Source organism: Tachyglossus aculeatus, chromosome 2 (genome assembly GCF_015852505.1).
Source record: "Tachyglossus aculeatus isolate mTacAcu1 chromosome 2, mTacAcu1.pri, whole genome shotgun sequence".
Taxonomy (NCBI): domain Eukaryota; kingdom Metazoa; phylum Chordata; class Mammalia; order Monotremata; family Tachyglossidae; genus Tachyglossus; species Tachyglossus aculeatus.
Genome location: NC_052067.1, coordinates 62,390,787 through 62,418,747, shown reverse-complemented (window position 1 = coordinate 62,418,747; position 27,961 = coordinate 62,390,787). Strand labels below are relative to the sequence as shown.

The following is a 27,961-nucleotide window of genomic DNA, read 5'->3' as shown; positions in this document are numbered from 1 at the left end:
CTTCTCTTTGCAGCATGTTCCCCAAAAACAGATTCATAAAACCAGTCCAGTGTTTCCCCACCCAACCCCTGTCCCATAGGAGCCTTAATCATCAGCAGTATGATGAGGAGGGAGCACTGGTTGGCTCTCGAGCAAAGAAAAACCTTGCTTTCTGCTTTCTTTAATGATGGTGTTGGGTTTTTTTAAAAAAACTAATTTAGATTTTAATTACTAAATAAAATGTTTTGTCAAAGTATTTTATTTTGAGTTTGAGCCCACTACTGTTATATTTACTTGACTGACATGGCCTAGGCCGTCACAGGTTATTCTAAAGAAATTTGTCAACACAAACACTCTAACCATTTTGCAAACTTATCAGTTAATTCTTTTGCATTAGCATATGAGGGATTAACTCTTCCCTAAATACCTTTTAGGTTGGAGATTATGGCCCAATGTGGGTTTATCCTACCTCTACATTTGACTGTGTGGTAGCTGATCCCAGGAAAGGCTCCAAAATGTACGGCTTGAAGAGCTACATTGAATATCAGTTGACAGCCACTGTAAGTGATTCATTTTTCAAGTGTTAACATATAGTGTTGTTGTGAATTGTTAACGTCTAATGTTAACTCGTATGGAGGGTTGTTTTCATTTTTCCTAGCTAATGTTTGATTTTTATTTGTTTTTTCTCACCTCTGTGTCCCTGTTTTATAGAACACTAATCGATCTGTGAACCACAGGTATAAGCACTTTGATTGGTTATATGAACGCCTCCTGGTTAAGTTTGGATCAGCCATTCCAATTCCTTCCCTTCCCGATAAACAAGTTACAGGTGAGTGTTTGCATCTCTTCCCTGTTTTCAAATGGGAAATGTTTCTGAGGGTGTCTGGGTGAGATATCAAGAGTGCTGGAGTTCCCTTCCTCCAGAAGAACAAAGTCTCCATGTGAGAGGGTGGAAAATTAATAAAGAGGTTAAGGGAGCACCCCTTTTGGTCACCTTGGTATCAATATTGAGCAACTCTAGGCTTGGTGCTTTCCTGCAGGAAAGATGATCTAATATATCGATTAAGCCCTCATTTCCCCTACTTCCTCCACCTCTCCCCATCAATCTGTATCACCTTGCACTTGGATTTGAAGAGATTAAGCACTTGATATCAATCAATCAACCAAAGGCATTTACTGAGTGCTTATGTCCAGAACTTGGGAGAGTACAATCAACAAAGTTGGGAGACACAATCCCCGACCACAACGTGTTTACAGTCTAGAAGGGGAGACATATAAACAAAAAATTGCGGATCACTATGAAAGTGAGACTGAAGGTGGGGAAAGCCTCAAGTGTTTAATGGATATTCACCCCACTCTCTGCCCCATAGCCCTTTATGTACATACCCGCAGTTCATTTTGCTGTCTGTCTCCCCCTCTAGACTGTAAGCTGCTTCTGGGCAGGGAGATTGTCTACCAGCTCTATTGTATAGTACTCTCTTAAGTACTTAATATAGAGCTCTGCACATAATAATAGTAATTGTGATATTTGTTAAGCTCTTACTCTGTGCCAATACAAGGCAGTCAGATCAGACATAATCCCTGTCCAGTATGGGACTCAGAGTCAAGGTATTGAATCCCCATTTTAAAGATGAGGAAACTGAGGCACAGAAAAACTAAGTGAAATGCTCGAGGGTAAAAAGCAGACAAGTGCTAGCACTGCAGCTCCCAGGCTTTTTCCTCTAGGCCACGTTGCTGGCCCAGTTTCAGTAATACCATTGATTGATTGATCATCAAAATAATAATAGTTGTGATGTTTGTTAAGCACTTCCTATGTGCCAAGCACTGTACTAAGTGCTGTGGTAGATACAGGATTATCAGTTCATATGCAGTCCCTGTCCCACATGGAGCTCACAATTTTTTTTAAGCAATGAGGAAGTTTTGAGACAAAAAAAGAAAATACAGACTAAAGATTGGGAGACCAACAATTAAAATGAGAGCTGTTCTTTAGCCTCAGTAATGCAGTAATACAGTAACATTATACGAATTTCTCTCTTGGTACAAAGTCAGCTAACCAAGTAACTCTAGGGCATTCTTATTGCAAGGGTGACCGTTCCTTTTTGTCTGTAAAAAAAGGAAAGTGGATTACTGTACCAAAAGAAGAAAATCAGACCTACTACTTTTTGATGATTGTTTGTGTCATAGAATTCAAATTGTTTAGGACATGGACTAGGTTTTTCTGTAACTGATTGTACAGTGAATACAAAAGAAGTGATCAGAATATATTATATTGGTGTCTATTAAATATACACTTGATTTCTCCCAAGCAATTACTACAGTGCTTTCAATAAATACCATTGAGTTATTGATGCTTTCATATTTTCTGTAGCCAAAATTGAAAGCACAGTTTTCACTTTTGTCATATCTGGAGAATTCGTGCATTTGGGTAGCGTTCTGCCCCAGGATTCCATGGAATGACCTCTTTTGAAAGTCAAGCTTTTGGGAACTAAAGATAACCATAACTTTTGTTCTAGTCAAGGGATTTTTTTTCAAGTATTTCAGATATTTTTAATCAAACTCAACCTCCCCTGACTTCAACTTATGAATTTTTTAGCTTTTGAGATTGCTTTGTTTGTTTGAAACTCCTGACAGTTGGATATTAAATTACTCCACCAGCCCCTTCACCTATCCACTTTATTCTCCTGTTACACCACGGCTTACCTCTCCAGTCCTTTACAGCTCACCTTTTCACTGAGCGTCATTCTCAGTTCTCCTGTGTCCAACCCTGGTTCACACCCTTTCCTCCTGGCTGGAGCTACCACCTTCTTCAAATCCTCAGCTCCCCCCATTCATTCATTCATTCATTCAGTCAGTCAGTCAGTCAGTCATATTTATTGAGTGATTACTGTGTGCAGAACACTGTACTAAGTGCTTGGGAAGTACAAGTTGGCAACATATAGAGACAGTTCCTACCCAACAACGGGCTCACAGTCTAGAAGGGGGAGACAGACAACAAAACAAAACGTGGACAGGTGTCAAGTCGTCAGAACAAATAGAATTAAAGCTAGATGCACATCATTAACAAAATTAATAGAATAGTAAATATGTACAAGTAAAATAGAGTAATAAATCTGTACAAACATATATACAGGTGCTTTGGGGAGGGGAAGGAGGTAGGGCGGAGGTGATGGGGAGGAGGAGAGGAAAAAGGGGGCTCAGTCTGGGAAGGCCTCTTGGAGGAGGTGAGCTCTCAATAGGGCTTTGAAGGGAGGAAGAGAGCTAGCTTGGCGGATGTGCGGAGGGAGTACATTCCAGGCCAGGGGGAGGATGTGGGCTGGGGTCAACGGCGGGACAGGTGAGAATGGGGCACAGTGAGGAGGTTAGCGGGCAGAGGAGTGGAGGGTGTGGGCTGGGCTGCAGAAGGAGAGAAGGGAGGTGAGGTAGGAGGGGGCGAGGTGATAGAGAGCCTTGAAGCTGAGAGTGAGGAGTTTTTGCTTGATGCTTAGCTTGACTGGCAGCCATTGGAGATTTTTGAGGAGGGGAGTAACATGCCCATAGCGTTTCTACACAAAGATGATCTGGGCAGCAGCTTGAAGTTTAGACTGAAGTGGGGAGAGACAGGAGGATGGGAGATCAGAGAGGAGGCTGATGCAGTAATCCAGTCGGGATAGGATGAGAGATTGAACCAGCAAGATAGCGGTTTGGATGGAGAGGAAAGGGCGGATCTTGGCGATGTTGCGGAGGTGAAACTGGCAGGTTTTGGTGATGGATTGGATGTGTGGGGTGAATGCGAGAGTGGAGTTGAGGTTGACACTAAGGTTGTGGGCTTGTGGGACGGGAAGGATGGTAGTGCTGTCTACAATGATGGGAAAGTCACGGAGAGGGCAGGGTTTGGGAGGGAAGATAAGGAGTTCAGTCTTGGACATACTGAGTTTTAGATGGTGGGCAGACATCCAATTGGAGATGTCCTGAAGGCAGGGGGAGACACGAGCCTGAAGGGAGGGAGAGCAGGGGCAGAGATGTAGATTTGGGTGTCATCAGCGTAGAGATGATAGTTGAAGCCCCATCTTTAGAGCCTTTCTAAAATCCCACCTCTTCCAAGAGGCTTTCTGAGATTCATTTTTCTTCTCCTAGGTCACATTTTCCCAACTACCTTCTCAACATTTTTGTACCATCTCAGATTTCATGCTGTCACAACTTCCAGTAGCACTTTTGTACTTATTGATTTACATACTCAGTGTAATCCCTTCTTTCTCCTTTCTGTAAATTCTTTTGTGTCCATCTCTCACTTGTAAGCTCCTTGTGGGTAGCGGCAGTGTAAACGAACTCTATTAGACTCTGCACACAGTTGACACTCTTGATCAATTCATTGGTCATAAAATATGATGTGTTACTCATGATCTTCCTAGGGCTGGTTGAGCTAAGTTTTTAATTTCTTTTATGGTACAGTAACTGGTTCATATAGTAGAAAACAAAGACCTGAGTATTTCTTTCAACCCTCTAGTGATCCACCTCAAGTTTAAAAAAGAAGATGGTGAGGGTGAAGGAAGGAAGGGATGGTGGTGGGCACACAGCCTGCAGTGAACCAGTGAAAGAGCAACAGCTCCTCTGTCTGAAGAAAATTGAGCATTTATTCACTGACTGGGATATATGCCGAGAAAACTGACAAGCAAGAAACTAACTCCCTTTCTTCGTGACACTTCCTCTTTCTCTCATCCCACACTAGTTTCCTACTCAGAATTGCTCCAGCATTTTCATATAAAATTCTCATCTTCATTTAAATACTTACAGAAATGAGGGGACTTTTGATTTATTGTGAATAGCTGTCTGAATTTTCAATAATTAATTTTAGAGTTGTTGCATATGAGGAATTCTGAGTGAATGCTTTTTATATTCCTTGATTGTGCCCGACTAGGAAAATTGCTTCTTTTGAAGATAAATTAAATTTAGAATATTTGAAAATGGACTAAATGAAAGGTATTTTTTTCTGTGAGTTTTGGAGTCTTAGTTTTGAATACTGCCAGACAGAGAGAACTCTTATATGCTCAGTTCTTCTATAATGTGTGTTTACACATTGTGGAGACAAGGCTGTTAGGGAATTAAGGAGTAATAATAATTGTGGTGTTTCGTTAAGGGCTCACGATGTGCCAAACACTGTGTTAAGGGGTGGGATAGATACAAGGTGGTCAGGTCCACTGGGGCTCACAGTCTAAGTAGAAGGGAGAACAGATATTGAATGCCAGTTTTGCAGATGAGGTGAAGAGAAGTTGTGACTTACCCAAGGTCACACAAGGAGGTATGTGGTGGAGTTGGAATTAGATTAGGGAATGTTCTTCTGATAACGGGGCTGGAACACAAAAGGAAGAAAAGGTTGTGCAGTTGTGTGTGGCGTAAGTGTGTTTTCGTTTATAACTCTAGTTTTAGAAGAATTAATCAGTGACATTAAGTGCTTATTTGTGTGCAGAGCACTATACTCAGTGCTTGGGAAAATAACAGATGGTATCCCCATTGACAAGGAGCTTACAGTCGGCAGCTGAGTGCATTTGGTTTGAGGAAAATGACTTCAAGGAGAATTCCAGAAGATTAGAGAGAAATGATCATACTTCTTTTAAAGATGCTGTGTTTATACCACTTACGGGGGACTAAAAATTGTGTATTTTAGTGCATTTTAGTGAGACAGATGTTTATTGGGGAAAGCCATTAGCTTTTGACAAATATCATTTTGCAATCTGTAATAGTCTTATTTTTATAACTTTGAATTTATTGGTGTAAAAAGTTCCAAGTACCTGAGCAGCTTTTTTCTTTTTGCCTCTAATGATAAATGTTCAAGAACATGCACATGAATTTAGGAGGTAAGTCATTGTATGTGCCGTGAAGATAGAAGTAGAGAGAGGTTTAAAATCTGCCCAGCCGGTAGGTGTCAGAACAGAGAGGAGTCCAGATATTCCTGGTCTTTCCACATTCTATATTAGTCCAAATCTCTCTGTAAATTACTAAGTAACAAAATTCTAGCAATACCCATTTCTTGATTAGACAGGTATGGTCACCAGGCTGAACACTCAACCTGTTAAATGCTGCAGTCTATAAACAGCTAGGTAGTTTCCTACATTTTAAAATCAAGGATGTGGGGAAGAACAGTACTTTCCACACAAGTGTACTAGGGTGTTTTTTTTGCTTTGTTTTTGCTTTTTCATGGAGTAGTAATTGGTGGTTGTAGGCCCTACATGGGATGGAATTTCAAGGCCCCAGCCAAGCCCAAGTGTTAATTTTGGTATCCTTTGTACTATTGGCTGGACCGGGCCTGACTTGATGGATCTTCTGGAATTTGCCAATGCTTCATTGTAAGCTGTCCTCTATCTGTTGGAACTGCTGCACATGAGAAATAAAATTTGGCATGGCTGACCCATTGAGTTTTCCGTTCTAAACAATATGCTAATATAGGCAGGTTTAAAGTGTGTGTGTGTGTGTGTGTGTGTGTGTGTGTGTGTGTGTGTTTGTAACAGAGAAAACGAGCTTGTGCTTTGCTTTCATGGACCATGGAGCGAGTTATCTACACTCACTACCTCAAATTCCTCTCCTCCAACTCTCTCCTGGACCCTCTCCAACCTATCTGGCTTCTGTCCCTTCCACTCCACTGAAACCGTCCTCTCAGAGGTCACCAGTGACCTCCTTCTTACCAAATCCAAAGGCTCTTACTGCATCCTAATACTCCTCGACCTCTCAGCTGCCTTTGACACTTGGACCATCCCCTTCTCTTCAAAACATTATCCAGTCTTGACTTCACCTACTCCATCCTCTCCTTGTTCTCCTCTCATCTCTCTGGCCATTGATTTGCAGTCTTCGCGGGCTCCTCCTCCCCCTCCCACCCCCTAACTATGGGGGTCCCTCAAGGTTCAGTTCTTTGTCCCCTTTTATTCTCGAACTACACTCACTCCCTTGGAGAACTCAATCACTCCCGTGACTTCAACTTTCATCTCTATGTGGATGATGCCCAAATCTATATCTCCTCCACTGTTCTCTCTCCCTCTTTCCAGGCTCGCATCTTCTCCTGCCTTCAGGTCATCTCAAACTCAACATGCCCAAGACAGAGCTCCTTATTTTCCCTTCCAAACTTTCCCATCACTGTGGACAGCACAACCATCCTTCCTGTCACACAAGCCTGCACCTTGGTGTCATCCTTGACCCTGTTCTCTCATTCATATCCAATCTGTCACCAAAGCCTGCAGGTCTCACCTTCATATCATCTCCAAGATCCGCCCTTTCCTCGCCATCCAAACTGCTACCACATTAGTACAGTCACTCATCCTATCCCAACTGGATTACTGCATCAGCCTCCTTTCTGGCCTCCCAACCTCTTTTCTCTCCCCACTTCAGTCCATACTTCACTCTGCTGCCTGGATTATCTTTCTACAGGAATGTTCAGGGCATGTCACCCTGTCTCTTCAAAAATCTCAAGTGGTTGCCTGTCCACCTCTGCATCAAACAAGAACTCCTCACTATTGGCTTCAAAGCTCTCCATCATTTTGCCCCCTTCTTACCTCACCTCCCTTTCCTTCTACATCCTAGCTCACACACTCTGCTCCTCTGGTGCTAACCTTCTCACTGTGCCTCACTCTTGCCTGTCCCACTGTCAACCCCTGGCCCACGTCCTACCTCTGGCCTGGCTACGCCCTCCCTCCTCAAATGCGCCAACCACTCTTCCCCACCTTCAAATCCTTATTGAAGGCTCACTTCCTCCAAGATGCCTTCCAAGACTAAGCCCCCCATTTCCTCAGCTCCCCCTCCCCTCCGCGTTGCCACGACTCACTCCCTTTGTTCTACCCCCTTCTCCCTGCCCCACAACACTAATGTATACGTGTATATATCTTTAATTCTATTTATTTATATTGATTCCTTTTTACTTGTTTTAATGTGTATCTATCTATCTATCTATCTATAATTTTGTTTACTTATATTAATGCCTGTTACTTGTTTTGATGTCTTGTCTCCCCCCTTCTAGACTGTAAACCCGGTGTGGGCAGGGATTGTCTCTCTTTATTGCTGAATTGTACTTTCCAAGTGCTTACTACAATGTTCTGCATAAAGTAAGTGCTCAATAAATACGATTGAATGACTGAATGATCAGCTCTGACCAATCAATTTATCAATGATATTTGTTCAGCGCTTACTATTTGCAGAGCATTATGCTAAGTGCTTGGGAGAGTACACTGCCACAGAATTAGCAGATATGTTCCCTGCCCATAACGAGCTCCCCATCTACAGGGGGAGACAGACATTAGTATGACTAAATAAGTAATTTATAATGTATAATTTAATGTGCAGTTCACTTCATTACCTCAGAATGCTGACCTAGCTCGTGCTGGAGGTTGCTCTTTCTCTCTTTATCTGATCCGGAGTTACTGCTCTTCTTCTTGCTGGATTTTTTGAGCCCGCCCCACCCCTACTTGGCAAGAAAAAGAGAGATAGAAACAGTAGAAACTAGCCCTACCTCTGACCTGCCACCACCAATTTACAGAAAGTATTGCCTTTGCCAGAAGTCCAGGAAAAAGCTTATTGTGGACAGGAAACATGTTTACCATCTCTGTTGTATTGTACTCTCTCAACTATTTGGTACAGTGCTCTGCTCACAGTTTGCGCTCAAAAGAAGAGGTTAGTACTCCCCTTGAGAAGGATGGAAGAACACATATGTGGTTAAGGCATCGCCATCTATTTTATGCCTTGATACTGGATGTAGAGGAGTGAGAAAAGCCCATGGGTTTAGCAGTCATCTGAATGATTGAGGCCGGGATTTTTGTTGTATTAAATGGTATTTAAGTGCTTACTCTGCGTTAGACACTGTACTAAGCGCTGGGATAGATGCCAATGAATTATGTTGGACCCAGTCCCTGTCCTACATGAGGTTCAAAGCCTTAATCCCCATTTTACAGATGAGGTACCTTAGACACAGAGAAGTTAAGCAACTTGCCCGAGGTCACACAGCAGACAAGTGATGGTACTGGGATTAGAACCCAGGTACTTCTGACTCCCAGGCCCATGATATATCCCTAGGCCATGTTACTTCTCAGGGTTTTAAAAAGCCATCTCTTTCACCCTAAACGCATGCAAAGCCAGAGTCTCAGTGACTGTCAACAGAACTTTCAAATATATTGAAATGGTCTCTTCACCACTTCAATCCCACTGTCTTCATATTACAGAAGAAACCTGGTGTAGTGGATAGAGGATGGGCCTGGGAGTCACAAGGTCATGGGTTCCAATCCTGACTTCCGCAACTTGTCTGCTCTGTGGCCTTGGGCAAGTCACTTTACTTCTCTTTGCTTGTTACCTCATTTGTAAAATGGGGCTTAAGACTGTGAGCACCATGTGGGACAAGGGCACAAAGTGCGTAATAAATATCATTATTATTATTGTATTAATTTTCTGCCTACCACTGCAAGAATTAATTAACTCATAATATTCAAGTATCTGGTTTGTATAGAGCACTATACCAAGCGCTGGAAGAAGACAGAGCTGTTAGTAGATATAATCTCTGCCATCAAGCATTTCCTAGAGTTAAAATTTCATTTTACTGGTGGTGATAATCCTTTGTATTTGAGTGCTTTCTGTTTGCAGAATGCTGTACTAAGCATTTGATAGAGTACAATATAAATTAAGTTAATAGACACTTTCTCTGCCAACAAGGAGCTTATCGTCTAGAGGGGAGACAGACATCAATATAAATAAATAAATTATGGATGTGTATATAAGTGCTGTGAGGATTTTAAATGCAAACAGCTTATTCTGTCATTGTAGAAGTGCTCACTGAGCTCTTATTTGATTATAATTATCCCTATTTGTATACCAGTATTTATCATTTCTTGTTTAACTCATGGTCTTAAACTCCAGCCAGATTCCTCAGCTTGTAAACAAGAAAGTCATTCATTTAATGTGTTTGGTTTTGAGACAGCCATATGCTGGCAAAGCAGGAATACTGAAGTGGATTTGAATTGCCTTTATTGAGGTATCAGGATAAATAGATATTTTTAGATTATTTTAAAGTAACATATCTTGGTCTATTTGAGCAGCTTAGAAAGGAATTTTATAGTAAAAGGGACAAGAAGAATAATCAGTTTTTAGTAATGGTCTACAAAGAAATTGAAACAATTCTCTGTTATGCACCAAATTTCTGAATTTTTATAGAAGTTAATGCAAATGCAATATTTGGTTGTCAGTAAATTCACGTGTACTTTTTGCAGTAAGGATTTATTAAACTTTAGATCTCCATTTTTGTCTCAGTTCTTATGTGTACTGTGGTATCATCAAATCATTTCTGTACTGTGTCCCAAGGATTTGACCTATGTGTGGGCTGGATTAGATCTTTCTTTCAGTGGTCTGGGCTTTCCATTTTTCAAACTTCCAGGCTGCATTTCTGGAGCCAGGTTGTACCAGTGTCAGATGTGGAATTCCAGATTGAGAGGGGTTCAACATGGCCTAGGGAAACACTGTTGGAAATAAGGCTAGAATATTAACTTGCGATACAATGTTTAAGAACTTTGAAGAGAAGTAGGGCATTGAAGTTGTGATTATTGGTTCTTTGTCAAATTCAAAAAAGGTTTGTGAAGCAAAAAAACCCTCCACTTTTGCAGAACTGAAAAGCTCAAGTGGATCTACATCTGCTTTTTGTAATTTCTGTCTGGGATTTAAGTACTGAACTCCCCTTTCTCCCCCACCCCCTACCCCCACCCCCTTGGTTAGCTGTTCCTAAAGGTTTTACAGAACAGCTTTCTACTCCATGTTAGGTTACCTTGATGTTTCCTTATGGTTTTTATTAACTACAGGTGCCCTATGAACAAAGTTAGAGTTTAGATTTTTTTTCTTTCTCGTAGGGCGCTTTGAGGAAGAATTCATCAAAATGCGCATGGAGCGGCTTCAGGGATGGATGACAAGGATGTGTCGCCATCCTGTCATTTCAGAAAGTGAAGTTTTTCAGCAGTTCCTTAATTTCCGGGATGAAAAGGTAGAAATTTAATTCCCAGCCTTCATAGGGGCGTCGAAAAAAGCAGTGGACCTAATGAATGGAGCACAGGCTAGGAAGTCAGAAGGACCTATGTTCTAATCCTGGCTCTGCTGCTTGTCGGGTCTGTGACCTTGGGCAAATCACTTAACTTCTCTGTGCCTCAGTTACATGTAAAATAGGGATTTGGACTGTGACCCTATGTGGGACAGGGGCTGAGTCCCACCTGATTACCTTGTACCTACCCCAGCACTTAGAACAGTGCTTGACACATGTAGTAAGCACTTATTTATTATAATTATTATTATGATGATGTTGGAAGGGCACTGACATGTCATTCTTCCTCTTCCTTGAGGACAAAACAAGGAGAAATGAGCTGGAATTTCAGCTGAGAGTTTTCAGGGAGCCAAAAGGAGAAATTGCATGTTTAAAAACTGAAACGGATGACTGGCAGGATGTGAAATCTCCTTTTCCATCAACCTTAAAAAGAGGAACTCCCCATTCATTGGGGTTAGTTTAGCAGTAATTGCCCCCCCCCCCCCCCCCATCCTAAGTGCTTAGTACAGTTCTCTGGTCATATTGGGCACTCAGTAAATACCAGCGATTGGTTGATTGGGGTCATTTTCATTCTTGTGACTCTCTGAAATAATGCATTTTGAAGAAGAAGCATAGATTAGAAAAGGGACACCTTAATATTTAATACCAAAGAGTAGTCAGGTGTGTTTCAGGGATGGGCAGTTGCCCGGCTGTCAGTCTCCACGTGGCCCTGGCTCCTTCTGCCAGTATTTAATTCTGGTATGCATTTGGAGGTGGCCACTTGAATCGGTCTGTTGTGGCAACACATTCCTTCATTGAGTCTGTTTTTGATTTAATAAGTTCTGCTCTTCCCTTTGTATTGCTTAAGTGAGAGGAGAATGGGCAGAGCTGGGCTCAGTGTGTCTAAATAATAGTAACAATAATAACTGTGGTATTTAAGCTCTTACCATGTGGCAGACACGTACTAAGCAATGGGGTAGATTTAAGCAAATCGGATTCAACACAATCCCTGTCCCATGTGAGGCTCACAGTCTCAATCCCCATTTTGCAGATGAGGGAACTGAGGCACAGAGGAGTGAAGTGATTTGCCCAAGGTCACACAGCAGACAAGTGGCATAGCTGGGATTTGAACCCATGACCTTTTGACTTCCAGCCTGTGCTTTGTCCACTTAACCATGCTTCAATGACTCATGTTAGTACAAGTCCCAGGTTAAAGAGAACATTTTCCTGTTTCAAATTATGTACACATACCTTAAATATTAATGGCTTTGTTATATTGAAAAGAAGAAAAAGGTGCTGTAATGATACAGGAATGTCTGTCATTTATTCATTCAGTTGTATTTATTGAGTGCTTACTGTGTGCAGAGCACTGTATCAAGTGCTTGGTGGAGTTATATAACAGTTATATGTGGATGTGCTTTGTACATATGGTACTGAGGAAAACCTGAAAATCATTATTTTTATAATAATACCCTGAAATGGCATACTACATTTTGCCTCTCTTTTGCAAAATTTCTGCAACCCCGAAACACAGGAGGGAAAGTGTTTTGAAGAGAAGCTCACTGTGGGCAGGGAATGTGTCTTCTAATAATAATAATAATGATGATGATGATGATAATGGTATTTATTAAGCGCTTACTTTGTGCCAAGCACTGTTCTAAGCTCTAGAGTAGATACAAGGTAATCAGGTTGTCTCATGTGGGGCTCACAATCTTAATCCCCATTTTACAGATGAGGTAACAGAAGCACAGGGAAGTTAAATGACTTTTTCATTCAATTGTATTTATTTAGCACTTACTGTGTGCAGAGCACTGTACTAAGCACTTGGGAAGTACAAGTTGGCAACATATAGAGACGGTCCCTACCCAACAATGGACTCACAGTCTAGACCAGGGAGACCGACAACAAAACAAGACAGGTAGAGATGTGTCAAAGTCGTTAGAATAAATAGAATAAATGTTTGCCCCAGGTCACATAGCTAATAAGTGGAGGAGCCGGGGTTAGAACCCATGACATCTGACTCCCAAGCCCGTGCTCTTTCCACTAAGCCATGCTACTGTCCACCACTTAGTATAGTGTTCTATACACAGTAAGCTCTGGATAAATAAAATTGATTGGTTAAGTTAAGCTATAAGGGGAACAGGAGAAGAAAGAAGGGAAAAAGGGAGAGAGAAGAAGGAAAACATGAGGGCATTGTTTCTTTATCTCAGTCTCATGTGCTGCATATAGTAGACACTCAGTAACTGCCCTCTTCCCTTCTACTCTTACTACTCCAGGAGCCTGTACTGACATTAGTGCATTCTGACTCTTTCCTTCCTACCCTAATGCAGTATCCTCTTTCTACCCTTGACATGGGCACACACGTTTAAAAAAAAAAAAAAACTGCTCTTGGTGTGAGTCTATACCCATGACATTCTGACTTGACTGCGTTTCCTGCATGTACATTAAAAAAAAAAATGGAAAAAAGCCTTTAAGGTGTGAGCCTGTATCTGTGATGTTCTGTCCCTACTCCTCTGGCACACTTTGCTATGATGGCTTAAAAAAATAATATTTTATTTCCTACTCAAAAAATGCAGGGAGTGAGAGAGGATTAAGTCAGTCCATCATATTTATTGAGCTCGTACTGTGTGCAGAGCATTGTACCGAGGCATTGGAGTCAAAAATGAAACTAAGTACGGTAGTCCTTTCCTTTTGAAGTGTTAAAATATATTTTGCCAAATTTTACAAAAGCATGTGCTTAAAATTGTGCTCAAAAGACAGGCTATGCAGTAAATAGAATTGCACTATTCAGTTGGGAGGAATGAGGCATTGTACCAAAAAATTTAGGACTAAGTTATTGTATATCATTTATGTGTCTGTCTTTCTAGTAATGACTGCTTAATTATGGTAACCAGGTTTAAACCAAGGCATTGCTGTACTTACTGCTGAATTGTCACATTGTTCTTATTTATAGGAATGGAAAACAGGGAAAAGGAAGGCGGAAAAAGATGAGCTGGTGGGAATTATGATATTTTCAACTATGGAGCCAGAAGCCCCTGATCTGGACTTGATAGAAATGTAAGATATGTTTGTTTCCTCCACCCAGGTACTTAGAGAAGCAGCATGACCTAGTGGAAAGAGCACAGGCCGGGGAGTCAGAGGACCTGGGTTCTGATCATGGCTCTCCACTTCCTGCTGTGTGACCCTAAGGAAGTAACTTCTTTCTGCCTCAGTTTCAGCATCTATAAAATGGGGGTTCAGTACCTGTTCTGTCTCCTACTTAGACTGCGAGCATCAAGTGGGACAGGGACTGTGTTTGAACTGATTAACTGGTAACTGCCCTAGTACTTTGAATAGTGCTTGACACATAGTAAGCTCCTAACAAATCATCATCATCATCATCTTCTTCTTCTTCTTCTCCTTCTTCTTCTTCCTTCTTCCCTCTTCTTCTTCTTCTTCTTCTTCGCCTTCGCCTTCTCCTTCTCCTTCTCCTTCTTCTTCTTCTTTCTTCTTCTTCTTTCTTCTTCTTCTCTTCTTCCTCCCCCCCCCCCCCCCCCCCCCTTGTCCTCCCTTGTCTTCATTATTGAGTGTAATTCCTCATGCAGCATCCAGGAAACCTCCAACATTTGCTTTTTCTGGATATAATAAGGTTTGGCTGAAGGTTAGGAAGAATAAGGGAAGGATTAGAGTCTTTGCAAATAAATTTTCCGTGCAGGATTTTTTTTCCCCATAAACTTTCTCAGTCTTTTTTGGGTTCTCTGGATATTTTTCCAAGCAATTAAAACTTAAATCTATGGTGAATTAGACAGTGATTTTATTTCTTCCATTTCATTTAATATGAATTAGTCTTCATGATCTTTGACAACAGCAATTAGCGTGGCTCAATGGAAAAAGCACGGGCTTGGGAGTCAGAAGTCATGAGTTCAAATCCCGGCTACGCCAACTGTCAGCTGTGTGACTTTGAGCAAGTCACTTAACTTCTCTGTGCCTCAGTTACCTCATCTGTAAAATGGGGATTAAAACTGTGAGCCCCCCGTGGGACAACCTGATCACCTTGTAACCTCCCCAGTGCTTAGAACAGTGTTTTGCACATAGTAAGCGCTTACCATCATTATTATTATTACTATTACATTTTGCAAACATTTCTATAATCTGATGGTATATAGTAATGCTAATGAACATTAGTTCTGAATATTTTGAAATCCCAAACTTGATGCTAAAATGAATCTGTGAGAGAACTAAATTAATATTTCCAGTACACTAGACTAAGTAAACTTTATCTGTCTAAACTGTATGTTATGGGATGAACCAGTAGGCATTGTCTACAAGATTGTAATTTGCCATTTCAAGGGATTGCAACATTGCACCAATTTATGAAAAGTGTTGTATCCATTTCAGGTTTTAAGCTAGACCTTTCTTGGTGATTGGTAACTGCTGACTTTGTAGTAGCCCAAAATTCCTGAATAATTTCCCCTGATTTGTTTTGTTTTAAATCCATAGATGATTTTAAACCAGATTATGGGAAGAGAGTAAAGTTGGGGGAGAGGGAGGGATTTTTTTTTGGAGTCCTTTTCCTCTATTACAGGAGACTGATGGTTTTATTTCTTATTTATATATACCTTAAGTTTGGAGTCAATAGTTAGTGTAATTCATATAAAACAAGTGGCATTACAGTAACTAACGTGTTATAGCAGAACAAAAGCCTGTTTGACCCTTTGGTTTTAAGAAACTTTAGCCATTTTAGGGATTCCTGATTTTTGTAAGAGCTTAAGGAGTGTTTCCTCTTGGAAAATTATTGATGTAGAAATCTCTTGCACATTCATTTGAGTTAGTTTTTGAGTTTTTAATCCTAGGGATTTTGTGAGAACAAAATCTGGGCATTTCGTAGGTTATCAATACAAGTAGTGTTTTCCTGTGGTGCTCTGCACTAGACGTTTGGTCAAGAATGAGAATTAGAAAACATGATGCCTGCTCTCAAAGATCTTTCTGTTTAGGGCACAAAATAATTTACAGATCAATGAAAAAGGGAAAAAATTTATATTTAGATGAGAATGTGCTAAAATAATATATGTAAATCATTATGTACCAAAGTGCTCTTCATATAGTAAGCACTCACTAAATGTGATTGAGTGACTGCTCTGGGTAGGTGTGAGTGTGGAAATGCTGAAGTAGTAATTGGGGGGATATGAGCTGCAATTTGCATTATCCTTGTCTCCATTTGTTTTTTCTTATTTCACTTGTGTTTTGCCCCTTGCTTGGAAAGCAGACTGGGAAAGGGAAAAAGAGATGGAAACTCAGATTTCTTAATTTCAGTGGTCTATTCTAGACTCTGCCATCTATTACTCCAGGTCACTGAAATATTATGTGATTCTGGACTACTTTGCTAAAGGATTCTCTTCCATCTGATAGTTTGAGAAAAGTTGCTTTAGGATGAAATTCTGTCTTTGCAAATGATGATGCTGTCTCCCATCAATAACGATGGATGAGCCTTGGTTTGGTCATGCCTAGTGTATCAGAAAGACTTTAGGACTACAAACCCGCTTGAAAGAATGGATTTTTTAATGGTATTTGTTAAGCGGCTACTATGTGTCAGGCACTTTGCTAAGCACTGAGGTAGATGCAAGCTAATCAGGTTGGACACAGTCCATGTCCCACATGGAGCTCACAGTCTTAATCCCCATTTTAAAGGTAAGGTACCTGAGGCACCGAGAGTTTAAGTGATTTACCCAAGGTCACAGGATTATGGTGTTAGTGGCTTGCGCAGTGCCATGCACACAGTTGTGTTGCTGTTTGGGTTCAGAGGGGAGAAAACGAGTGGGTGGGCAAAGCGCAGGGCACTGTGAAGTGAATACAAGTTTTACCTGCTGAACCCATAATGCCACCCCCTTTTTTTGTCAGCTATTTTGAGCCCTCTGAAGTAATTACATTTATAAAAATGTATAAAACTAGTATAATTTAAAGAGAAATATCTGTGAATGGTATAAATTTTTGCCTTCTTTCTATACTGTATTGACTAACTTCAAACTTTTTCCATTTTCCCCAAAAGATGAGACTTAGCTACACTTCTGAGTAGGTAGAGGCAGCATAGTGGAAAGAGCATGGTCCTGGGAGGACCTGGGTTCTAATTTGGCTCTTCCAATTGCTTGCTGTGTGATCTTGGGCAGGGATCGTAACTTCTCTGTGCCTCAGTTTCCTCAACTGTAAAATGAGGATTAAATGCCTCTTCTCCCTCCTCCATAGACTGGGAACTCCATGCAGAACAGGGATTGGGTCCGACCTAGTTAACTTTTATCTACCCCAGTGCTTAGAACAGTGTTTGACACATAGTGAGTGATAACAAATACAAATTTGAGATAGTGTAGATGTACTAGGATAAATACTGTGAAAATTATTAATACTATAAAGTTCGTTATTCAATTTTAGCTACAGAAAAGGTGAACAGGTAGAATGTAGAGTGCTAATAATTTGACATAACTGATTATACAATGGGGGTTCACTCATTCATTTTTTTTCCAGAATCACAAAAATTTGGTGTGAGCCAAACCAAGTAGAGTCTTTCTCATATGATTGTTCTTCCTTGACAGAGAACAGAAATGTGAAGCTGTTAGTAAATTCACCAAGGCCATGGATGATGGAGTGAAGGAGCTGCTGACAGTGGGTCAAGAACATTGGAAGCGATGTACAGGACGTAAGTCACCCTCTTGGCAGCTGTCAAATTGGGGAAAAAATTAGTAACTCTCAGAGTATTGTTGCGTTGACTGCAGTCCCAAAATCCTTAATTGAAATAAACCAATTCTAGGACAAATCATTCTTGAAAACAAAATCACTCCATAGTGAAAAGGTCTTGGGAAAGAGAGAGTCTCTTATTGATTAAAATCCTCCAGGGCAGATAGATAGAAATAGTTTTTGCTTATTATCTTGTCTCTCCATCATCATCAGGTAATATTGGAATCTTTGCATTCTCTGCAGTGATAATAGAACATGCTTTTTCTTTCTCCTGAGGAAACTTGCTTATCACTACATCCATGTAGTAGTTTCCAGAGGAATCATTTAGAATTACTAAAGGAGCTTGTTCTACTTAATATTGTGTGGGCATAAATAATTTAGGTTTACTCTGCTTTAGCTAAGATTAACAACTGGCAATAAATCTTTCATAGTGTACTTTAAAAAATCAAAGTGAAGGGGCTAGAGAGGTTATTTTATTTTGTAAAAAACTGCCTGCTCTTCAGTAAAGGTTGTTTTTGTGTTTCCATCTTCAGTGATAACTAGCCTGCTTTATTTTACCAACAGTGTGCTTTCTAAACTATAGTTTTTAAAGTTACAGGATGCTGTGCCTTTATTTGACTAGTTTAATTCAGAAATCAATAGAAACAGGCAGAATAGTAACTATCAACAAAAATATGAGAGGAACTGGGAGATGTTAATTTCTCTGCAAATTGCTGAATTAATACACGTAAAGAAGCAGTATGCCTTTTTAGTAACATGATAGCATATCATTTTTTTAAAGTATTGTTATAATATAATTGTTATGCATACCATATATAAACCGTATATAAGTGTACTATATTGTGTTCTCCCGTGTGCATAGTATTCTTACTCTGCAGAATAAACACTCAAATATAATTCATTAATTAAATTATTGGAGTAATTTAATTCCAGAACATAAAGGTACTTTTGTTGCCTTTGTCTACTTACAAAAGCATGTGGCTGGCTGATAGATTAGGAAAAAAAGTTCTAATGTATAATAAAAAGATTCAGAGATAGAATTTAGGAAAGGATCAAGAATTGAGAACTGTTTTGAGGTAAGGGTGAAGTAATAAAGTAGGTTTGGAAGAGCCTTTGGAACTACAGAGGCATGGGGAAGGAGGACATGTATTTCAATAAAATCCAGTTATAAAGTGAGTTTTATGAGACAGTGTTCCTCTCCTCTGCATAGCCTATTGTTTTCTGGTGATATGAAAGAGTTGAGACTGAAGGAGATGTCTGAGTTCTGTTTTGGATCATACGATGGGATTTAGGGAGTTTGCCGAACCATTTGCAAGGATCAAGAAGCTGAAACATACATTCAAATCCATGTTATTGAAGAGGATAGTAAACCAGACTTACCTGTATGATGATAAAGAAGATGACGTTATGTGAGGGGAAACTTCCTCAGTGTGGTGACAGTTCAAACTATTCAGATCTGAGGGACAGATCTCAGGAGTCATGACCAGGAGAACTCACCTCCCTCCTCTCAAGTGCTACTCCGGCCACCTGTGCTTCTGACCCCATTCCCTCTCATCTTATGAAATCTCTCGCTCCATCCCTTCTCCCCTCCTTAACTACCATCTTCAACCACTCACTCTCCACTGGTTCCTTCCCCTCTGCCTTCAAGCATGCCCATGTCTCTCCCATCCTAAAAAAACCCTCTCTTGACCCCACCTCACCTTCTAGTTATCGTCCCATATCCCTCCTACCATTCCTTTCCAAACTCCTTGAACGAGTTGTCTACACGCGCTGCCTAGAATTCCTCAACAACAACTCTCTCCTCGACCCCCTCCAGTCTGGCTTCCGTCCCCTTCATTCCACGGAAACTGCCCTCTCAGAGGTCACCAATGACCTCCTGCTTGCCAAATCCAACGGCTCATATTCTGTCCTAATCCTCCTCGACCTCTCAGCTGCCTTTGACACTGTGGACCACCCCCTTCTCCTCAACACGCTATCTGACCTTGGCTTCACAGACTCCGTCCTCTCCTGGTTCTCCTCTTATCTCTCCGGTCGTTCTTTCTCTGTCTCTTTTGCAGGCTCCTCCTCCCCCTCCCATCCTCTTACTGTGGGGGTTCCCCAAGGTTCAGTGCTTGGTCCCCTTCTGTTCTCAATCTACACTCACTCCCTTGGTGACCTCATTCGCTCCCACGGCTTCAACTATCATCTCTACGCTGATGACACCCAGATCTACATCTCTGCCCCTGCTCTCTCCCCCTCCCTCCAGGCTCGCATCTCCTCCTGCCTTCAGGACATCTCCATCTGGATGTCCGCCCGCTACCTAAAGCTCAACATGTCGAAGACTGAGCTCTTTGTCTTCCCTCCCAAACCTTGTCCTCTCCCTGACTTTCCCATCTCTGTTGACGGCACTACCATCCTTCCCGTCTCACAAGCCCGCAACCTTGGTGTCATCCTCGACTCCGCTCTCTCATTCACCCCTCACATCCAAGCCGTCACCAAAACCTGCCGGTCTCAGCTCCGCAACATTGCCAAGATCCGCCCTTTCCTCTCCATCCAAACTGCTACCCTGCTCATTCAAGCTCTCGTCCTATCTCTTCTGGACTACTGCACCAGCCTTCTCTCTGATCTCCCATCCTCGTGTCTCTCTCCACTTCAATCCATACTTCATGCTGCTGCCCGGATTATCTTTGTCCAGAAACGCTCTGGACATATTACTCCCCTCCTCAAAAACCTCCAATGGCTACCGATCAATCTGCGCATCAGGCAGAAACTCCTCACCCTGGGCTTCAAGGCTCTCCATCACCTCGCCCCCTCCTACCTCACCTCCCTTCTCTCCTTCTACTGCCCAGCCCGCACCCTCCGCTCCTCCACCGCTAATCTCCTCACTGTACCTCGTTCTCGCCTGTCCCGCCGTCGACCCCCGGCCCACGTCATCCCCCGAGCCTGGAATGCCCTCCCTCTGCCCCTCCGCCAAGCTAGCTCTCTTCCTCCCTTCAAGGCCCTGCTGAGAGCTCACCTCCTCCAGGAGGCCTTCCCAGACTGAGCCCCTTCCCTCCTCTCCCCCTCGTCCCCCTCTCCATCCCCCCATCTTACCTCCTTCCCTTCCCCACAGCACCTGTATATATGTATATATGGCTGTACATATTTATTACTCTATTTATTTATTTATTTTACTTGTACATTTCTATCCTATTTATTTTATTTTGTTGGTATGTTTGGTTCTGTTCTCTGTCTCCCCCTTTTAGACTGTGAGCCCACTGTTGGGTAGGGACTGTCTCTATGTGTTGCCAATTTGTACTTCCCAAGCGCTTAGTACAGTGCTCTGCACATAGTAAGCGCTCAATAAATACGATTGATTGATTGATTGATTGACCACTCTGCTATTTTTCCACCTCAAAGGTCTGATGCTATTCCCCAGATATTCAGGGGTGGGATGTTAAGAATGTTAAGGAGAGGGGCGAAGCTTAAGGAATCATTAAAGAAAAAGCAAAATTTTTAAAAAAGAAATAAATTTTGTATTTTTTATACAGTAGATAGCTTAGACAAGCAGTGGCAGTATCCATAAGCCATTTCAGTAAGCACTGAATGGAAAAAATTGATGTAAATTGTATAGAGTTTCAAATTTCAAAATTCAGTCAAGAAAAGCATATTTTAGAGCATTTAGTGAGAAATAATTTAAACATATACATTTAGAGACAAGGTTGATTTTTCTTAGCATCTCTACTGCAAGACGTTTTAAATAGAAATATTTTTGTGTTAGATAAGCAGCATGCAGGAATATGTAAACCATGATATAGGTGCTATATGTTGATTTTGTTTAAATTTGGGTTACTAAACTGAGTTCTAAGTGTGTACATCATATTTCAGACCTAGGAGCAAATTGACCTTTGAAAAGCAAACATGAGCATAAACTTGTACAGCATTATAAAAAATTACTGAATGAAAAACAAATATTGAGCCAGTGTGTATTGATTAACTTCAGTTCTGTGCACCAATGCAAGAGCCTTGAGCTTGGTGTCCAGCGCTTAGAACAGTGCCCAGTGCTTAGAACAGTTCTTTGCACATAGTAAGCACTTAACAAATACCATTATCATCATCATCATCATCTAGAAAAATAACTTGGAGGGTTGACTAACAGTTATTCTTTTTTTTTCCCTTAAAGCATTACCGAAGGAATATCAGAAAATAGGAAAAGCCTTGCAGTGTTTAGCGACTGTGTTCGGTTCTAGTGGATATCAAGGTATTTAATGCATCTGTCTTCTGTTTTTCAAAAATAAATCTTTACTTGTTTGCCTCCCACATTATGTACTCTATGTTGAATAAGCCCTTGCCAGTAGTTTTTTTAGGTTGCTTTTTCATTGATTTTATCTGCTTTTAAAAACCAACCTCTGGAATGGAGCATCTTATGGAGCAGAGCCATGGGTGCCACCTTTCACTTTTAGCCTAGGTACATACTCTCACTCTGGCCTCTGTTCCATCCCCAGTGATTGGCCTGGGATAGATCAGACCAAGCTAGGGCAGGCTTTGGGGCCAGGACCAAGAGAAACCTGTGTCCTGTGAGATTCTGAAAAGACGCAGTGATGGTGGTGCCTTTCTTCTCTTGCCAGCCCAGGGTAAGAGGTGCTGGCTGCAATTGTTCCTTTTTGGTTCCAGAAAGCAAGGTCCCTTGTCCCAAAGTTCCCTCCATCCCATGCCTCCCCATGGCATTGATGCCTGTGAATCAACCTTAACTCAACAGATATACTTTATAAAGAGCTTTTTTAAAAAAAGGCTAATTAAGAGTTGGGAAAAAGGATTAGCAGGACTTTTTGTTATAAAAATTCTAGCTCTGCCTCCAAATGAAACTATTATAGAATTTCTAGTGAATTTGTTGTCATTTTGATTTCTTATACCAGTGTGGACTATTCAATCTAAAATCATTGTAACACTAAAAGAGTAACTTCTCCTTAGCAAAAGGTAGCCTTAGGGTCAAGGATTAACTGTTTTTTTCCGAAGAGCCATCGGCTAAGTGGATGGTGTGTTACTGAGATCTATGGGAGAGTGAGGCTTTCCATCTTCTTTGCAAATTTGAAATCATGTCTTGGATATTTCCTCCCTTGGAACAATCACTCCAGGGAAAATCCATGAAAACAACCTCACGTTTGAAGAGAAAATTGTTGAAAGTCGTATTCCTTCAGGCCCCAAATTTGATGCCTTCTGAGGACAAGAAGTGCAAATTGTCCTTCTCTGAATGATGAGTTGCCAGAATCTGAAGTATTTAAAGATACTCCATTAGTCCTGCCATAAACCATTAGACTGTGAACCCCATGTGGGACAGGGACCGTGCCTGACCTGAATTACCTTGTATCAGTGTTCAGCACAGTGCTTTGCACATAATAGCCATTTAGCAAGTATCATTTTTTATTGTTATTGTTACCAATAATAGTCAAATTCTAATGCAGCATGGCCATGGTCTTGGGAGTCAGAGGATGTGGGTTCTAATCCCGGCTCTGCCACTTGCCTGCTATGTAACCTTAGGCAAGTGACTTCACTTCTCTGTATCTCAGTTCCTTCATATGTAAAGTGGGGGTTAAGACAGTGAGCCTCATGTGGTACAGGGACTATGTCCAACCTGATTACCTTGTATCTACCCTAGTAGTCAGAACAGTGCTTGATAAATAGTAAGTGCATAACGAATACTATCATTATTATTATTGGGGACTGAGACTGTGAGCCTCACGTGGGACAGGGACCCAATTGCTTGTATCCACCCCAGCACTTAGAACAGTGCATGGCAATCAATCAATCAATCAATCAATCATATTTATTGAGCACTTGCTGTGTGCAGAGCACTGTACTAAGCGCTTGGGAAGTACAAGCTGGCAACATATAGAGACAGTCCCTACCCAACAGTGGGCTCACAGTCTAGAAGGGGGAGACAGAGAACAAAACCAAACATACTAACAAAATAAAATGAATAGAATAGATAGGTACAAGTAAAATAAATAAATAAATAAAGTAATAAATATGTACAAACATATATACATATATACAGGTGCTGTCGGGAAGGGAAGGAGGTAAGATGGGATGGAAGGGGGAAGAGGGAGAGAGGAAGGAAGGGGCTCAGTCTGGGAAGGACTCCTGGAGGAGGTGAGCTCTCAGTAGGGCCTTGATGGGAGGAAGAGAGCTAGCTTGGCGGATGGGCAGAGGGAGGGCATTCCAGGCCCGGGGGAGGACGTGGGCTGGGGGTCGATGGCGGGACAGGTGAGAACGAGGCACGGTGAGGAGATTAGCGGCAGAGGAGCGGAGGGTGCGGGGTGGGCTGTAGAAGGAGAGAAGGGAGGTGAGGTAGGAGGGGGCGAGGTGATGGAGAGCCTTGAAGCCGAGGGTGAGGAGTTTCTGCCTGATGCGCAGATTGATTGGTAGCCACTGGAGATTTTTGAGGAGGGGAGTAACATGCCCAGAGCGTTTCTGGACAAAGACAATCCGGGCAGCAGCATGAAGTATGGATTGAAGTGGGGACAGACACGAGGATGGGAGATCAGAGAGAAGGCTGATGCAGTAGTCCAGATGGGATAGTATGAGAGCTTGAATGAGCAGGGTAGCGATTTGGATGGAGAGGAAAGGGCGGATCTTGGCAATGTTGCGGAGCTGAGACCGGCAGGTTTTGGTGACGGCTTGGATGTGAGGAGTGAATGAGAGAGCGGAGTCGAGGATGACACCAAGGTTGCGGGCTTGTGAGACGGGAAGGATGGTAGTGCCGTCAACAGAGATGGGAAAGTCAGGGAGAGGGCAGGGTTTGGGAGGGAAGACAAGGAGTTCAGTCTTGGACATATTGAGTTTTAGGTGGCGGGCAGACATCCAGATGGAGATGTCCTGAAGGCAGGAGGAGATGCGAGCCTGGAGAGAGGGGGAGAGAGCAGGGGCAGAGCAGGGGCACTTACTATGGCACATAGTAAGTGCTTAACAAATACCATAATAATTATTATCATTATTGTTATAATAATGCCTAACTTCCTTCATGACAGTCAGGCACTATTTAGACACAGATATAGTATCAGAGAAACCTAAAGTTAATGTATCTGCCTAAATAATTTGATTGAAAGGAAGGGATTAGTTTAGATTAGTATAATCTAATGTGTTCTTCTGTCATGGTGAAGAATGAGGAGACACATGGTTCAGCAGTGAGTTGCAGTTGATCAGATTCACAAAGAAAGCTTCAGTTAGAAATCAACCTTCTTTGGGTTTCAGGAAAGGTAGATGCATGGGGACTATAAATAGAGATAAATGGGTTGGCAAGGAAGGGGGAGTGGGAATGGTATTTTAGGTTTGCTTTTTCCCTCCCATGTTTCTCACTTGGTTGCTACTGGATACTATTCCCTGGGGCTTCATCAGGGTAAATAGCTGTTTCTCACTACATTTTCTTGTTCCTGATTCCATCCATTTACAAAACTCTAAAAGCAAAAGCATACCTCCTCCTTAAAGCCTTTTGAAAGTTGCTTTAAGGGAAAGTAAAATCCCACAAGTAAAGAGGGCAAATATGGCTGTAATCTCCACAACACTTGTCATGCTGACCTGCTTGCCTCTTAATAGTAAATCCATCTGAGCCATTTGGGACAGAAGGTACTTTCATTTAACGTAGGCCCCTGGCTCTTATGATGCTTTTCTGTTGGCAGTATCTTCAAGAACAAGCCAGCTACTTCCCCTACAGCGTGAGGTTCATACTCTCTTGTTTCATCTTGCAGAACAAATAAGGGCTTAAATGATTTACAAAAGTGGTACCTCTTGACTATGTTCATTCATTCATTCAATCGTATTTATTGAGCACTTACTGTGTGCAGATCACTGTACTAAGCGTTTGGGAAGTACAAGTTGGCAACATATACAGACAGTCCCTTCCCAACAATGGGCTCACAGTCTAGAAGTGGGGAGACAGACAACTAAACAAAACATGTAGACAGGTGTCAAAATGGTAAGAACAAATAGAATTAACGCTATGTGCATGTCATTAACAAAATAAATAGAATAGTAAATATGTACAAGTAAAATAAATAGAGTAATAAATCTGTACCAATATATATAAAGGTGCTGTGGGGAGGGGAAGGAGGTAGGGCAGGGGGGATGGGGAGGAGGAGAGGAAAAAGGGGGCTCAGTCTGGGAAGGCCTCCTGACAGGCGAGAATGAGGTACAATGAGGAGGTTAGCAGCAGAGGAGTGGAGGGTGTGGGCTGGGCTGTAGAAGGAGAGAAGAGAGGTGAGGTAGGAGGGGCAAGGTGATGGAGAGCCTTGAAGCCGAGAGTGAGGAGTTTTTGCCTGATTTGTAGGTTCACAGGCAGCCACTGGAGATTTTTGAGGAGGGGAGTAACATGCCCAGAGCATTTCTGCACAAAGATAATCCGGGCAGCAGAGTGAAGTGTAGACTGAAGTGCGGAGAGACAGGAGGATGGGAGATAAGATAGGAGGCTGATGCAGTTCCATTTGGGATAGGATGAGAGATTGAACCAGCAAGATGGTGGTTTGGATAGAGAGGAAAGGGTGGATCTTGGCAATGTTGCGGAGGTGAGACTGGCAGGTTTTGGTGACGGATTGGATGTGTGGGGTAAACGAGAGAGGGGAGTCGAGGATGACGCGAAGATTGTAGGCTTGTGAGATGGGAAGGATGGTAGTGTCGTCTACAGTGATTGGGAAAGTCAGGGAGACGGCAGGGTTTGGGAGGGAAGATAAGGAGTTCAGTCTTGGACATACTGAGTTTTAGATAGCGGGCAGACATCGAAATGAAGATGTCCTGAAGGCAGGAGGAGACATGAGCCTGGAGGGAGGGAGAGAGAGCAGGGGCAGAGATGTAGATTTGGGTGTCAACAGCTTAGAGATGATAGTTGAAGGCTTGGGAGCAAATGAGTTCACCAGGGAGTGAGTGTAGATAGAGAACAGAAGGGAACCAAGAACTGACCCTTGAGGAACCCCAAAAGAAAGGGGATGGGAAGGGGAGGAGGAGCCCGCCAAAGAGACTGAGAATGAATGGCCAGAGAGATAAGAGGAGAACCAGGAGAGGACGGAGTCTGTGAAGCCAAGGTTAGATAGCGTGTTGAGGAGAAGGGAGTGGTCCACAGTGTCAAAGGCAGCTGAGAGGTCGAGGAGGATTAGGATAGAGTAGGAGCCATTGGATTTGGCAAGAAGGAGGTCATGGGTGACCTTTGAGGGGGCAGTTTTGGTGAAGTGTAGGGGACAGAAGCCAGATTGGAGGGGGTCAAGAAGAGAGTTGGCGTTGAGGAATTCAAGGCAGCGGGGGTGGACGACTCGTTCTAGGAGTTTGGAAAGGAAGGGTAGAAGGGAGATAGGGCAATAACTAGAAGGGGAGGTGGGGTCAAGAGAGGGGTTTTTTTAGGATGAGGGAGACGTGGGCATGTTTGAAGGCAGAGGGGAAGGAACCAGTGGAGATTGAGCAGTTGAAGGTGGAAATTAAGGAGGAGGGAAGGGGCGAGAGATTTGATAAGATGAGAGGGAATGGGATCTGAAGCACAGGTGGATGGAGTAGCACTTGAGAGGAGGGAGGAGAACACATCTGAAGATACTGCTGGGAAGGATGGGAGGGTCGTGGAGAGGGTTGAGAGCTGGGGGGTTTGAGAAGGGGGATATGAAAGGTCCATTTGGCTAATGGAGATAGGGGAGTTGTTATTTTCCACAGACTCTATTCCATCTAAAGGGTGGCTAATGTTTTCCTCTTGAAACACTTAGTCTGGGTTCTGTGGTTGTTTCCATTTCGCTGGCTGAGAATGTACTTTGCTTAGAAATTTACATTGTACTTCGTCAGGCATGAGGGTTTCCAAATAGTTTAAAGAATATGTGCTTAGGAAGCTAGTGAAGGAGGAGGAGGTCTCAGACAAGTAGCTTGCCTCAGCTAAAAGCCCTCAAAAATGTAGATGAGAGCACAGAATTTTTAGCCCAGTAAAGAGTATATAACCAGGAAATCTTTGCTTTGGAAACAGGCTTAAGCCTGTATTTTTTTCTTAAAGTGTGGGACACATTGCCTGTTGTATTGAACTCTCCCAAGCACTTAGTACAGTGCTCGGCATATAGTATATGCTCAATAAATACAGTCGATGTAATTTTGAAGAGAACAGGCCATAATTATCCACTCTCCAAGAGAGATATAAGTACCACCTTTCATCTGTAACACTCTCCCTCCTTCATCATACCAGTCAATTTACTGTGGATGAATAGCACCAGAAAATGTGCTAAATGTTAATGAATACCATATTTTAGGTTCCTCAGAGAAAAATAGACTAAATTTTGATCACATATCAGTACTAAAGTC

At 42.1% G+C, this 27,961-nt stretch overlaps 1 protein-coding gene and 1 pseudogene across 1 annotated transcript in view; both read left to right on the top strand.

Moving 5' to 3' along the window:
* The window catches only part of SNX9 (sorting nexin 9), a 162,337-nt gene that overhangs the window by 102,215 nt on the left and 32,161 nt on the right, over positions 1 to 27,961 (top strand). Inside the window, exons 8-13 of the mRNA XM_038766702.1 lie at positions 414 to 539; positions 691 to 808; positions 10,821 to 10,951; positions 13,938 to 14,041; positions 17,548 to 17,651; positions 21,831 to 21,908. Of these exons, the coding sequence (XP_038622630.1) occupies positions 414 to 539; positions 691 to 808; positions 10,821 to 10,951; positions 13,938 to 14,041; positions 17,548 to 17,651; positions 21,831 to 21,908 (661 nt within the window). The remainder of the gene's footprint in view (positions 1 to 413; positions 540 to 690; positions 809 to 10,820; positions 10,952 to 13,937; positions 14,042 to 17,547; positions 17,652 to 21,830; positions 21,909 to 27,961) is intronic.
* LOC119924674 lies at positions 8,588 to 8,690 on the top strand (annotated as a pseudogene).